The sequence below is a fragment of the Leucoraja erinacea genome, chromosome 5 (assembly GCF_028641065.1).
Source record: "Leucoraja erinacea ecotype New England chromosome 5, Leri_hhj_1, whole genome shotgun sequence".
NCBI lineage: Eukaryota > Metazoa > Chordata > Chondrichthyes > Rajiformes > Rajidae > Leucoraja > Leucoraja erinaceus.
In genome coordinates, this window is record NC_073381.1 from 13397485 (window position 1) to 13412740 (window position 15256).

General features: G+C 44.4%; 1 protein-coding gene across 1 annotated transcript in view; it reads left to right on the forward strand.

The window, feature by feature from the left end:
- Positions 1-15256, forward strand: part of LOC129696864 (protein eyes shut homolog) — a 230041-nt gene that overhangs the window by 131143 nt on the left and 83642 nt on the right. Inside the window, exon 9 of the mRNA XM_055634937.1 lies at positions 3944-4143. Coding sequence (XP_055490912.1) covers positions 3944-4143 — 200 coding nt within the window. The remainder of the gene's footprint in view (positions 1-3943; positions 4144-15256) is intronic.

Consider the following 15256-nt stretch of genomic DNA (forward strand, 5'->3'; position numbering starts at 1 on the left):
TTGAATAAAGATGCCTTTTTCCCCCACAGTACTGTGCGTCATTATAAATATATAAAACTCCTGGGAACGTAGAATTTAGGGCCAATTAAAATTGATGAGTTTTTCTTTAAATATTGACCTTTCTGAAGGTATTATTATATATCTTTTGGGATAAAACATTTGGAAGCCACCAAAATCAGCTGATGTTATATTTTGCATAAGCTACATAATTCAATTAGATTGTACCGCACATTGTAATAATTCTACTGACAGTGTGTCATAACATGAAAGAAATCACAGAACCTTCTCAAGGAATTCCCAATAGAAAATCTATTTTTGCTTTCCCTACTAAAAAAAAAAAAAAAAGTTTGCTCTGCCTAACTGCTTCTTCAACAACTTTCCAGCCTTGTGCTGCGGAAGGAAGGAAGGAAGGAGAGCGACTGGCACCAAGAAACTCCGTAAAATTAAAATCAATTTGAATTGGAAAGATTCTGAATAAAAATCAAGTCCCAAGGCTGGAGATCTGAAATAAAAACAGAAAATGCTGGAAACATGCATCAAGTTAGGCAGCATCTCTGGAGAGAGAAGCAGATCTAACATTTCAGATCGATCTCTTGCAAAAGCAACTTTACACTTGATTTGTTTTGACACCCTGCACAATTATTTTACACAAATGTTAAAAAAAAGACAGAAGTGTGAAGTCAAGCACAAAAGGGATCTTCGACCAGAATTATTAACTCTCTATTTCCACAGATGCTGCCCAATCTGTGGAGTTCCCAGCATTTCTGTTTCTCTGCTGGAAGAAAAATTATACCAGTTAGAATCATATCCAGCACAAAAGAAATTGGCCGTGGCTGTTCAGGCTAAACATCACTGCTTTGCTCTGCATGTGTTTCTTCAATGTTCTCGGCTTCATTAACCACCTTTCCTCTGTCAGAAGTTCTGAAGAATGGGATGCATAGGGATGACTGTGCAGTGGTGACTTTATTTCACAGTTACTTAGCTAATGAACAAGGTGACCCCAGAAGCAACAAGATTTGGATGACATTCAGGCAAGGGTTAATGTTGCAAATAGTATGCATGCCAGATAAGCGCAAAGTAATAAGTATCTCCAGAGAGAGAGACAGAGAGATCTGAAATGTAATATACCAAAACATCGTAATGCAAATAAGCATAAATTGAATTTGAATGATCATTGCTAAATTTGTAAATGGGAAATCTTGTTTTCTTATCAGCATCCATAAGAAATTACGGACTGAAATTTAAATTTGCAGGTGATGAAAATGTAAAAAATGACACTGTAAATTCAAAATCTAAGCAGCTAGTTGTGGTTTGTTTCATGGTTTCAATTTATTTTAAATAGAGTTTTCAGTTGATTGTATCTTTTTACTTTTAGGATATACTAAGATTTTTTTTTAATTTCCTTTTTAATAGTTTCCAAATCTAATAAAAGTTAGTGCACATGGGCAAAAAAGTTGACATGGGTGTATTGAGACAGAAAGAGACCATGCAACTCCATGACATTTAAGTACAAAAGAAGCTGGCAAAGCTGGGGCAGGCCTTTGCTTTCTGTCGGGGGGCTTTCAGGCTTGTTGTTGTGTTGCCCTTGCTCAAGGACTGTTTGCTGGGTTCAAGGATGGTTTGCGTCCACTGGCAGGCCTTGTTCATCTGATATTGGTGAGTGGCAAGTCCCGTACAAGCTTCTTAAGTCCCATACACGCAGAGGTCATTTCTTTACTGCCCCATCAAAAGGCTCCGCAAGCACTTCAGAAATTTGAGCTACATCTGACATTGGAAGAAAAGTGGATGCTCATTATTAGGCAGCTCATCCATATTGAAAAAGAAACAAAGGAAAACATTTTAATTCATATGCATGTAGTTTTACCATAACTAATGTTTCCCTAACGTAAATTGGATATAACACAGATGAAGAATTAGGGAACACTGTTAGTTTTACATGGCCCCAGTTGTTGTAGTTCTTAGTTGAGAGATACAGCTTAGAAACTAACTGGGTCAGTTTTACCGAGGCCAAATAACTGACAAAACCACATGTCTTTGGGAAGTGGGAGGAAACCGGAGCATACGGAGGAAATCCATGTGATTACAAAGAGAGCATGCGAAGTCCACACACGGCCCGAGCCCATGCACTGATTCCCACCACTGATTCTTTCCAACCAGTGTGGGGGTCATTTATTCCTACTCTTTGTTTACTATCTGTTAGCACATTCTCAATCCACACCAGACTATTACACCCATTAAATTTGCTACCATTTCATTCCCCAAACACCTGTGTGGGACATGATTAAAACACTTTTGAAAAACTAAGGATGCCACATCAACTTGTTTGCTCTTGTGGGTACATCTTTCGATAATCTCAATACATTAGTCAAATGTGAATACCTTTCTCTATTTTCTATGTAGATTCTTTTCAATAGTATAATTACTGTATTTTCTGTATGTCTCGAGGTGTTATAGATTCCAGTAATTTCCCAGCTGCCAATGAAAGATTACAACTCTGTACACTAATCTCTCTCTCCTATTTTTTAAATAGCGGGTAATAAATTTTAGCGCTCAGGCTGCGGGAACCATTCCAGAATCTTCAGAAGATAGTAACTGGGGCACCCTCCATCTCCTTTCTCACCTCATTTTAAGTTGCGGATCATTGGGATTTATCAGATTTCAGACTCTTTAGCAACATGCAGCAGAAAGTTCAGCCTTTCATCGAAAAGTGACGTTCAGATCTAGCACACAAGATTTTAGACCTGTTGCACTAACATCAGTTGCCATGAAGGCCTTTGAGCACATAGTCCTCACCCATCTGAAAACACACACTGCCCCCATCATGGACCCTATCCAATTTGCATACAGCATCAACCGGTCTGTGGAGGATGCTATCAACTTAGCTCTTCACTACTCCCTACATCATCTGGAATCACCGAACACTTATGCACGCATCCTGTTTATAGACTTTAGCTCGGCCTTCAACATTATTCACCCAATTAAACTCTACAATGAACTGTTGGACATGAGCATTCACCCAGCCATGTGCCATTGGATTCTGCACTTTCTGACACAGACAGCAAAGAGTCAAGGTGGGTGAAAAGCTCTCCAGCCCTCTGACTCTCAACACAGGAGCCCCTCAAGGGTGTGTTCTGTCACCTCAGCTCTTTTCACTTTACACCAACAACCTCACATCCCAATGCAGCTCAGTCAAAAATTTTAAATATGCAGACGACACAACAATAATTGGCCTCATCTCAGACAACAACGAATCACAATACCATCAAACTGTGGACAGCGCAGTCAAATGGTGCGCAGACAACAACCTCCAGCTTAATACTTCAAAAACCTTAGAAATCATCATAGATTTCAGACGCAAACAAAACCCCAAACCCCCGGTCCATGTCAACTCCCATCCCATAACCTCCACAAACTCATTTAAGTTTCTGGGCACCTATATCTGCAATAATCTAAAATGGCACATCAACGCAGACCACATCATCAAGAAAGGACAACAACGACTATACTTCCTCAGACAGCTCAAAAAGTTCAGAGTCCACAAACACCTCCTGGTCCGTTTTTATCAATCCATCATTGAAAGCATCATCACCTCCTCAATCACAGTCTGGTACGGAAACACTGACAGTCACTCACTACACAGATTACAGCGCATTGTCTCCAAGGCCTCCAGGATCATCAACTCAGGATCATCTTTGTCTGTTCTTTTGCACTATGTATTGTTGGTGAGATTTGTGAATTGTGATGTGGTATGGATGCACTTACTGTGATCTGTGATGTTATTAGTGTTAATGTGACTAAAGCAGTGTACCATCATGTACCGAACCCAAATACCACCAACCCTGGTCGTGTGGCAAATAAAGATTCTATCTATCTATCTATCTATCTATCTATCTATCGAAATAAACTTCTAGTGTTCTCTCATTGATGTTGCATTTTCTTCCAGGAGTGCAGTTCCAACCCTTGTTTAAATGGAGGAGCATGTCAGGATTTAGTTGGTACCTATACCTGCACATGCTTGGATGGATACAGTGGCAAGAACTGCCAAACAGACCTTGACGTCTGTAAAGAAAATGTGCTGAACTTCACCCACTGTCTCAACGGAGGAATATGCATTGATGGACCGGGCACTAATTTCAGTTGCTGGTAGGTGAAACTGCAACCTTGTCACTTTCTTTCATGCTTTCTAAACCAATTATTTATTTTAAATCAATTTGGTGGAGGTAGGGTTAGTAGGCCGGGGTGAAAGGGCAAATTTCGGAGGAATTTGAGCTAGTGGAGCCACGACCTCACAGCTCTGGTTTGATCTGACCCTTCAATGCTGTCTTATGAGTTTACATGTTTTCTCTGTAACTGTGTGTCTTGATGCTCAGGTTTCCCCACACGTTGCATAGACATGTGGGTTGGCCACTGTAAATCGTTCCTGGTGTTTAGGTGAGCAGTGTAACATGGAGAGCATAAGATGGGATTATGTGCTTGATGGTTAGCATGGATTCAGTGGGCTAAGTGGCTATTTCCATGCTGTATACTCTGTTCTGTCTTTGACGAAGACTTTGATGAGACGACATCTGAGATAGTGTGGAGATTAAATCTTTAAACAAAATCATTGCTCTCTTGAAGCTGCATGGAGAATCAGATTGGCCCACTAGTTCAGAAGAATGAATGATGATTTAATGAAACACAAAGCCTTCAATCAGAGTATTAAGTTTAGAAGTTAGGAGATCGTGTTTAAGGAGATCACAATTTAAGGATAAGGGGGAAATCTTTTAGGACTGAGATGAGAAAAACATTTTTCACACAGAGAGTGATGAATCTCTGGAATTCTCTGCCACAGAAGGTGGTTGAGGCCAGTTCATTGGCTTTATTTAAGAGGGAGTTAGATGTGGCCATTGTGGCTAAAGGTATCAGGAGGTATGGAGAGAAGGCAGGTACAGGATACTGAGTTGGATGATCAGCCATGATCATATTGAATTGCGGTGCAGGCCCGAAGGGCCGAATGGCTTACTCCTGCACCTATTTTCTATGTTTCTATGTTACAGTTGTATAGGACATTAGTGAGACCACATTTAGAATATTGTGTTCTGTTCTGGGCACCATGTTATAGGAAAACTATTGTCAAGCTTGAAAGGGTTCAGAAAAGATTTACGAGGATGTTGCCAGGACTAGAAGGTGTGAGCTATAGGGAGAGGTTGAGTAGGCTGGGTCTTTATTCCATGGAGCGCAGGACGATGAGAGGAGATCTTATAGATATACAAAATCATGAGACGAATAAATAGGGTAGATGCACAGTCTTTTGCCCAAAGTAGGGGAATCAAGGACCAGAGGAATCCGAGGAGTAACCTTTCCACACAAAGGGTGGTAGGTGTATGGAACAAACTGCCAGAGGACGTAGTTGAGGCTTGGACTATCCCATCATTTAAAAAACAATTAGACAGGCACATGGATAGAACAGGTTTGGAGGGATATGGACCAAGCGCAGGCAACTGGGACATGGTGGGCCGGTGTGGGCGAGTTGGGCCAAAGGGCCTGTTTTCACACTATCACTCTATGACTCTATACAGGATAGATTCCCCAGCTGGAAAACCTGAAATTAAAAGTCTCATTGAACATCCCTTTAGTCGGGCTGTAGCAGATGTTTGGTTTGCAGTACATTATAGGGTTGCGGCCACTCCATTGTTGTAGAACATCAGTATGGTAGAGAGTTGGTGCTAAAACCAGTGTAGAGGTGTAGGATAATGAGTAATGTTTCGAGAAGATCTGAGGAAGAGAGTAACTGAAGAGAGGAATATACTGCCTGAGGTGACAGCAGAGGGAGATATTTTCATAATATTTAAGAAATATTTTTTGCAAGCCATTGAATTAACAAGGCATAGAAGATATGGACATTATGGGCCAGAGTGAAAAATGTATGCTGCATGCATCTTATGTCATAAAATCAAAGCATTGTAAAGTTCAAGTTCACATTTATTGCCACATGCACCAATTAAGGTACAATGGAATTTGACTTATCATGCAGCCACACAAAAAGAGCACAATACATAATGGAATATAACATGAACATCCACCACAGTGGAATCAACTTCTTCACTGTGGTGGAAGGCAATAACTTTGTGAGTCCTCCTCCTTTGTTCATCCGTGGTCGGGGCCATGAACCCTCTGCAGTCGCCGCTACAGGTGGCCCGATGTACAGGCCCTCTCGTCAGGATGCTTGAAACTCTGACGTCCGGACGGACAGACACTCCGCGGCTTGGAGGTCCCGATTCGGCAATCAGAGCTCTTACAGTTCACACCACGCCCGCGGCTAGAAGCTCCGCAGACTGCAGCTTCAGTATGTTATAGTCTGCAGGCCGGCGGTCGGTGCACTTCTTCTGGCGACCCTCAGCAAGAGCTCGCCCGCTCCGCGAAGGAAAGTCCACGCCGCACCCGCGGCTTGAAGCTCCGCAGATCGCAGCTTCAGGATCTCGTAGTCCGCGGGCCAGAGATCGGAGCATTTCTAGCGACCCCCGGCAAGGGATCGCCAGGCTCCGTGATGGAAAGTTTGCGCTGCGCCTGCTGCTGAAGCTCTGGACCCGACTCTAGGAAAGGCCGCACCAATCCAAGCTGTTAGGCCGCAAGGGAGGGTGAAATGAAACTAGAAGAAAAGTCACATTCCACCGAGGTAAGTGACTAAAAACAGTTTCCCCCAATTCCCGTCCCCACCACACTAAAACTCACAATAACACACGAAAACACACTTTTAGACATATTAAAACAAAAAAAGGGAAGGACGAACAGCTGCTGGCGAGGCTGTTGGCTCACGGCACCACTCGTTAGAAGCACTGGAGAAGTCCATTCAGTCTATTTTGCCCATGCTAGCTCTTTGGGGGAACTATTCAGCTTATGGCATCCCCTGCTATCTCCACATATTTCTGCATACTCCTTCCATTCAGGTTATGTGGAATTCCCTTTTGAATATTGTTATAGAGCTTTGCAACTGCTGCCCACATCATGTCAGGTGTCATATCGCAAACCACAAGACAAATATTCTCTCCCTCTTCCATCTCATTCTTTGTAAACTATGGCAAATCAATCCACTAGTGGTTTCCAAACTTCCAACTAGTTTCTCGTTTACTCTTTGAAAACCTTTCATCATTTGAATCTCCCTTTAAACATTCTTAACTCCAGAGAACATAGAGAGCTAGCGCTAGCCTCCCCTGTTGAGTAAACTGGAAATAATTATATATTTTTTCTTATGTTTATCTGTTTACTTTTTCTATTTAGCAATTATTTATGTTATCCTGATTCCCCTGCTCATTTCATTCAACCGGGCCCTGTTTCCTGCACTTCTTGCACTGACCAGGGTTCTGTTTTCTGTTTCCTGTAGCCCTTTTATGGATTATGGATTATAGAGTATAGTTATCATAGTCGCTGGTGGAGACCCATGGGGGAGCTGGAGTAGAGATTAGGGTCGGCAGCAGCAGCATCGGTGGCCCCGAGGAGACAGTGAAGGTCGGCGACAGTGACAGTGACAGTGGCCCCAGGGAGGCGGTGAGAGTCAGCAGCCATGGCAGTTTCGGTGATCCGTGCCTGGGTTTGGCCGGGAAGGCGGTGAAGGTCAGAGAGGTGATGGATGTTGTTGCTGCTCCTCATGGTTGTTGCTGCCATCTCAGCCTCGTGGTGATCGGGCAGGCGGCACTGCGGTCCAGTGGCAGAGCTCCGGGCCTGTGGCGGCCGAGATGAGGAGTGTTGGTGGACGAACCGGTCTGGAGGCGGGCAAGCTTGTGTCCAGGTAGGCGAGGATGCATTTGTAGAGGGTATGGATCTGACATTGAATGAAGTCGAGTTGTGGTCCATTGCAGGTGTGAGTGAGTGGGTGGGTGGGTGGATGAGTGGGTGTAGGAGAGTCGGGGAGAGTCGGTGCCGAGCCGGCACCTCTGTAAAAATACACGATTTTTGTCTTTTTCTTTACTTGCTTGATAATTATATTTCATGATAATTAGTGAGTGCAACCGTACAATATTTTGTCATATTATTAAATTAAGTATTATACATTTTATTGTACTAGTTATACACTGGGATGTAGTGATAGACTATACTCTTGTTTGACCATCTTGGAAGACTTGCTTGCCCCCCCCCCCAGCAAAATCTGAAATTATGCCCCTGTTTGGCAGCGTGCCTAAAAAAAAGTAGCACTGCAACATGTTGATGACCAAGGAAAGGTGGAGCCCACAATGGTCCATTGTTGGCTGTGGAAGAGGTGTTAATGAAGGGATACAAACAGTGAAACTAGCAGGATGACTATGGTGAGGAAGGGATGGAGAGAGAGAGAGGGAATGCAATGGTTACTTGAAATTGGAGAAATCAAGTCTCATACTGCTAGGTTGGAGGTTACCCAAGCTATTTTGTACTTATAAATGTACATGTAAACCCAGTGCAGAAAAAAGATACAATTAAACAAAATGCCAGCATCAGTTTAGAATTATATGCGCAAAGCAACGTTGATCAGAGCATATCATGAAAAATCTGCCCTGTGCTTATTCTTCATGAACTTCAGATTGGTATTTTAAGTCCTGCTGTAGCAATGGATGGAAGGCGTCCCTTATGTAGGGCATATACCAATATTATAAACATGTTCCAAATGAACTGATTTTTGATTCTGCTACATTGAATATTCACAGGTGGCTTTTTAATAACAGCCAATTCTGCTATCATGAGGAGATTCCAGGTCATATGCAATGTTATTAGAGCAAAGAATATCACATAATGACAATGCTGGAAAGAGAAAACTATGCGCAAGATGCTGTCTGTTACAGTCACTTTAATTATGTTCAACACCACTTTTCCAAGCTACCATGGAGTAGAGCAAGATGGTATAGATAGCTGGAGAGAATTGTGCCTTTCGGACTGATTTCGAACACACCTTCTATTGAGGGGATTATACTATCTCTTTGTTGGGAGATTCCTTCACACAAAAATGCATCTAAGTTTTCACTAATGAGAAGATTCAGTGAAGCTACTATGCATCATAGTTGAATTCCTAGGTCTGACGGATCTGTTTAGGAAGGGCTGTATCCTTGCAGCATTGCAGCGTCAGAGACCCAGATTCGATCCTGACGACTGGTGCACTCTGTGCGGAGTTTGTATTTTCTACCCGTGACTTCCGTGGGTTTCCTCCAGGTGCTCCAGTTACCACACATTCTCCAAAGATGTACAGGTTTGTAAGCTGAAATGCCTGGCAAAAATAGTAAAAAATCATCTTGAGCATGTAGGATAGTGTTAATGTGTAGGATAGTATTAGTGTAGGGGATCGTGGTAGGCATGGTCTTGGTGGGCCACGATTCCGCAATGTATCTCTAAGCTTGCACTTGAGAAATAACAAAGAACGACTATCACTTTTGGATTGGAGCGGATAGAATAGAATTGTTTCTTTATTGTCATTGTAACATGGTACAATGTCGTACAGAAGCTGCAGCACAGGGGTCTTGGTGGGGAGGATAGGCAAAGCTTCAATCTGCAATTGGCAAGGGGCTTTGAAATTAAACTGGATAGCTTGAACCAAAAAGGTGTCCCACCCTTTGTCCAATAGATGTGCCATCTGTTTTATTTCAAAATTAGCAATTTCTTTCGAGAAGTTGTGCAGCTGGAGTCGCGTCTGTCTCTCTAAGCTTGCTGTGCACAGTTTGAATTCCCCTTTTCCTACATGACAACAACAACGGAGCCTCAGTCTTTTTTGTTTAAAAATGATTTAGGACTTCTTGAAACCATGTAGGATGCTGTGCAGGCGTTTTTTCTTCCAAAATGAAATTGAAGTTATCCAAACTAATTTCAAGTAGGCAAACCAGGGAAACTTCCATATTATAAAAAGACATTTGGACAGATGCATGGATAGGGAAGGTTCAATGTTCAATTCAATGGTTCTATGGTTCAATGGCTCTCAATTATCACGTGCAGTGAAATTCTTTTTTTGCATATTGTTCAGTAAATTATTGCCACACATAAGCACAGTCCCCAATTAAAACAAAGTGCATAGAAATAGTCCACTGAGACCATATGCAAGAGTCGCCAGCTTTTGCTGCCATTTTCAAAGTCCAGTCCGGTTCGGCTCTCGGTCTCCTGGAGCGGTGCCAAATCCAGACGACCTCCCCAGGCTGTTGCAGGGTCTCCAGCCGTCGCCTCTGTCCGGATCATCCAGCGAACTGTCGTTGCTCTCCTCGCCCGGCCACCCTCAGCCTTTGTGCCCCAGGGAGCCCCCCACTGCCAACTTTGAGGGCGTGGAAGGTTAGACCCCCGTCTGCCATCGCTGGCTCCCTTCATCCTCCTCCCTGGTCCTAGGGAAATGAACAGGCCTAGTTTGGTGGCCCAAGCTCCTACCTTGCAGCCGCCTGTCCATAGAGGGACAGGGTCAATCACCAGGGACTGTTCCCATGCTGTATGACTCTATGGCGCTCAATCTTCACTGCATTCAAAGCTTGGTCACAGAAGTGAAAAATGAGTTGGAGAAACTAACCTGCCACAAAGCCTCCTGAGAGCTCCCATTAACAAGAGGTCTATTAACTGGCACATCCAGTGACAGTCAGAATGTATTCGTATTAATGGTAACATTTCCTTTTTTCTTTCATTTATAAATTGACCTCCCTAACCTTGCGGTAAATCAGTCTATTTGTCTTTTCTACCATGGACCTTTACTTTGGCCTCAATCCCCAGATTGTTCTGTCAACCACAGCCTTTTTGTCATTTGTTATTTCATTGATTTTCTGCAGATTTTGCAACTTTCAATTTTTTTTTGTCTGCAACCACTAACTTGACAAGAAAAACAAAACCTCCTTTGGCAGATATTGCAGTGTAGTGTTCGTCAACATAATTTCCCTGTGAGGATAGCTGGAACTGCATTAATTCACTTTGAAGCTCCCAAATTGTTTATACATAGATTTTTTTTTTTTAAACAAAGACATCGAGCAACCAGTGCAGATTAAGGATATATGAAGTTGCTTTTCTATAAATATGCTAAGGTCCATAAGACCATAAAACCAGCAGACATAGGAGCAGATTTAGACCATTCAGCCCATCGAGTCTACCACACTTTTCAATCAGAGTGGATCTATTTTTCCTTCTCAACTCCATTCTCCTGCCTGCTCCCCATAACCTTTAACACCCTTGCTAAAGTCCAAAGATCAAAAATCCAACAATCTCTGCTTTAAAAATAAACGATGACTTGGCTTCCACAGCCGTGTGTGTGAGTGAATTCCACAGATTCACTCCTCTCTGGCAAAATAAATTCCTCCTCATCTTCATTCTGAGATGAGGCCCATTATTCGAGGCAACCAGAGCCAGTAAAGGTGAGATGTGAATATGCAGAAGGTAGATCAAGTAAAATTCAGCTATGATCTATTAAGGTTGCAAACTAATTATGATCTTGAACTGAATAAGGTTTTGATGGCATGGATAGAGAGGAATTATTTCATTTCCTGACAATGTATAGAACAAAGAGGCAGTAACCTTAAAGTTATAGTGCTCAGGAAGCATTATCTCACATAGAAAAATAGAAACATAGAAATTAGGTGCAGGAGTAGGCCATTCAGCCCTTCGAGCTTGCACCGCCATTCAATATGATCATGGCAGTTATTAGGAGCATTAGGAGCAATTGAAAATCTGGAAATTCCACAAAAATGTTAACTGTCAATTTCAAAACCAAAAGATACAGATGATTATTTATATCTATCTATATATTACTAAAACTCTCATCTTGTTTGTCATTCTGCCTGTCTGATCCTGAAATTACGCCAAAACGGTACACAAAGCGCTACAATTTTGACCCACCTTACTCAGCATTGCCCTGTGGTGTTGTGTATCAGGTTTTGTTCAGATTGATGGTATATTTTTACAAGTTATTGACATTTTAAACTTTACAAAAACCACTGACAAAAATCTCTTTCCTTTGAACTGGCAGTTAGCAGCATATGATGTCATAATGGGATCTCATTTACATAAACTGCCGACCAGCAGTGTTCCACTCCACAATGACATCACAATGGGATCTCATTTACATAAAAAAAACCTCTGTTTTATAAAACATAGCAGCTTCAAGCTGCACAATGAAGTCAAGGGGGTAGAGATGGGGGAGGGGAGAGGGGTTATGGAGGGAGGGAGAGAGTGAGTGAGAGTAGGACAAATGAGAGGGAGGGAGATGTGAGAGAGGGAGTGGGGAGGGCCGGAGGAGAGGGGGAAGAAGAGGGATGGCGAGGCGCATTGGGTGAAGGTTGCAGTGACTCGCGTCACAATGGGAATCTCTGACGTCACAACAGGAGCTCATCACCCACGCCTGCACAGTTGGGGGCTATGGGTAACTGGTGGAATATTGCGTTCGGGGACCAGCCCTTCTGTGTGACAGGAACACATGGGTCCCACTTGGTCTAGTATATATAACTAAAAGTCTAATCTTGTATGTATGTATGTATGTTCCCGAAATGTAAGTAATGTCTCATCTTGTATGTATGGAAGTATGTTCCCCGAAAGAGTAAAGATTTTAGGGGCGCCTTACCCACCATTTGCCTGCGGTATGCAGTATCAAGTTCTGTTATATTTTAAAAAATAATTCACTTTACAAATTTTAATAGATTGATACAAATACATCAATAGATGCTCCTGAACACATCATCAGTGATGTAACCTAGGGTCATTGAGTGTTTCGGGTCTTTCAACATCAGACACCCTCACCCAGGCGACCCAGCCGTGGTTGATCAGACCACGACTTGTGTTCAGGTGGCATTCGCTCCTCCCCATGGACCTCCTCTCCTGATCCAGAGCCATCTCGAGGCCTTCTCCGCTGCCTCTGTGGTGTTCTTGATGGCCCTTCTCCTTGCCACTCCGTTTATGCCCAGTGCATTCAAGGCTTTGTAGAGCGATTGCCCTGCAAAACCTCTGCAACCAACCTCGATGGGCATACACCTTGCCTTCCAGCCCTGCTTGCGGCAGTCTATGACCAGCTCTTCATACTTGGCCATCTTCCTCTCGTGGGCCTCCTCCAGACGGTCCTCCCACGGCACTGTCAGTTCCAAAAGACGATGGTTTTGGTCGCCTCTGAGACCAGGAGGATATCTGGCCTCAGGGTGGTCGTGGCAATGTGCTGTGGGAACTTCAGCTGTTTCACCAGATCTACAGAAAGCTGTGCAGTCACCAGGATTCCTGACGGATTCCTGACGGATTCCTGGCTGCAGTGGTTCTTGGTAGCTGCACCCAAATGAAGGTGATCATCTGGGTGGTGGGGCGTTCTCGTCTACAGCTGTTGATTCCCATGCTCATGGCTTCTGCAATGGGTTTGAGAACCAGGTCGTGATGCCAGGTGTACCGGCCCTGCCCAAGAGACTTTGGGCAACAGATCAGGATGTGTTCCAATGTCCCCTTGCCTGAGCATTGTGGGCAATCTGGAGATTCCACTTTGCCCCAGATGAAGAGGTTCGATGGGCTGGGCAGGACATCATACACTGCCTGGACCAGGAACTTGATGCGCTGTGGTTCAGCTTGCCAGAGCTCAGTCCATGTGACTTTCTGGTCTATGGCCTGCTCCCACCTTGTCCAGGCCTCGTGCTGCCTCAAGCCAACTGTTCTGGTAGACCTCTCCTCCTCCACCTCTGCCCTCACTTCCTCCTGGACCAGCCTGCACCTCTCCTTCCCCTTCGCCTTGTCAAACTGGGGAGATGGGAAGATTCCCAGGCCTGCTCTTCACTGAGTCACTGCTCCCACCAGGACTCTGTGGCGTATCCGGGACTCTGCTTGCAACACGGTTTCGCCGGCTCTCCACTTCCTCCCTGTTTTCACCTCCACCCCTGCCTGAGCCACCTTGGGGTCGCTGGAGTACCTGTACATCATCACCTCTCTGGCCTGAGTCACCTTGAACTCCTCCTCCAGAGACTTCAAGGGCAGCTAGAGCTTGGTGTTATTTCCGTAAAGGGCGATGCTGCTAAGGCTCCTGGGCAGTCCCAGCTACCTCCTGAGGAAGCTGCTGACTTTCCTCTCCAATCTCTCTATGATGGATATTGGGACTTCGTAGACAAGCAGTGGCCAGAGTATCCTTGGCAGGATACCATGCTGGTAAATCCAAGCCTTGAACTTGCCGGGAAGCCCTGACCGGTCCACTGCTCTCAACCAACTCCCCAGCTCCTGACAGGTTGCCTGGACTGATGCTGTATCCTTCAGGCTGCTGTTAAACACCTTGCCAAGACTCTTCACTGGCTTTTCGGAGACAGTTGGGATTGGTGTCCCTTCGATGCTGAAGCGGAACCTGTCCATGACTTTGCCCTTCGTCAGCACCAGTGACCTTGATTTTCCTGGATTAAACCTCATCCTTGCCCATCCAATCAGTTTCTCCAACCCCTGCAGGATCCACCTGCTTCCTGGCACTGACTCAGTGGTGACAGTCATGTCATCCATGAAGGCTCTGATTGGTGGTTGGCGTATTCCTGACTTGGCCCGAGGGCCCCGACACTCTGGCTCAGCAGACTTGACGATCATGTTCATCGCCAAGGCAAAAATGATCACAGAGATGGTACAGCCTGTGATGATCCCAACCTCCAGTCTGTGCCACTCTGATGTCACTGACCCTGATGAGACTCTCATGCTGAACTGGTTGTAATAGTCCAGGATGAGATCTGCCACTTGGCCCGGCACTTGATTCTTGGCCATGACTGTCTGGATCAGCTTGTGCGGGATGGAGCCGTAGGCGTTGGTCAGGCCAAGCCAGAACACTGTCAGGTCTCCCTTGTTCTGCTTGGTTTCTCTGATGAGCTGGGTCACCACTCCCTTGTGCTCTAGACACCCCGGCACTACAGATAGGCCTCCCTTTTGCACTGAGCTGTCGATGTAACCTAGGAACATAGAAAATAGTTCAGATGAAACAATATGACACCATAGGAACATAGAAAATAGTTGCAGGAGTAGGCCATTTGGCCCTTCGAGCCTGCACCGCCATTCAATATGATCATGGCTGATCATCCAACTCAGTATCCTGTACTGCCTTCTCTCCATACCCCCTGATCCCTAACCACAAGGGCCACATCTAACTCCCTCTTAAATATAGCCAATGAACTGGCCTCAAGTACCCTCTGTGGCAGTGAGTTCCAGAGATTCACCACTCTGTGTGAAAAATGTTTTTCTCATCTCGGTCCTAAAGGATTTCCCCTTTATCCTTAAACTGTGACCCCTTGTCCTGGACTTCCCCAACACCTGGAACAATCTTCCTGCTTCTAGCCTGTCCAACCCCCTAAGAATCTTGTAAGTTTCTATA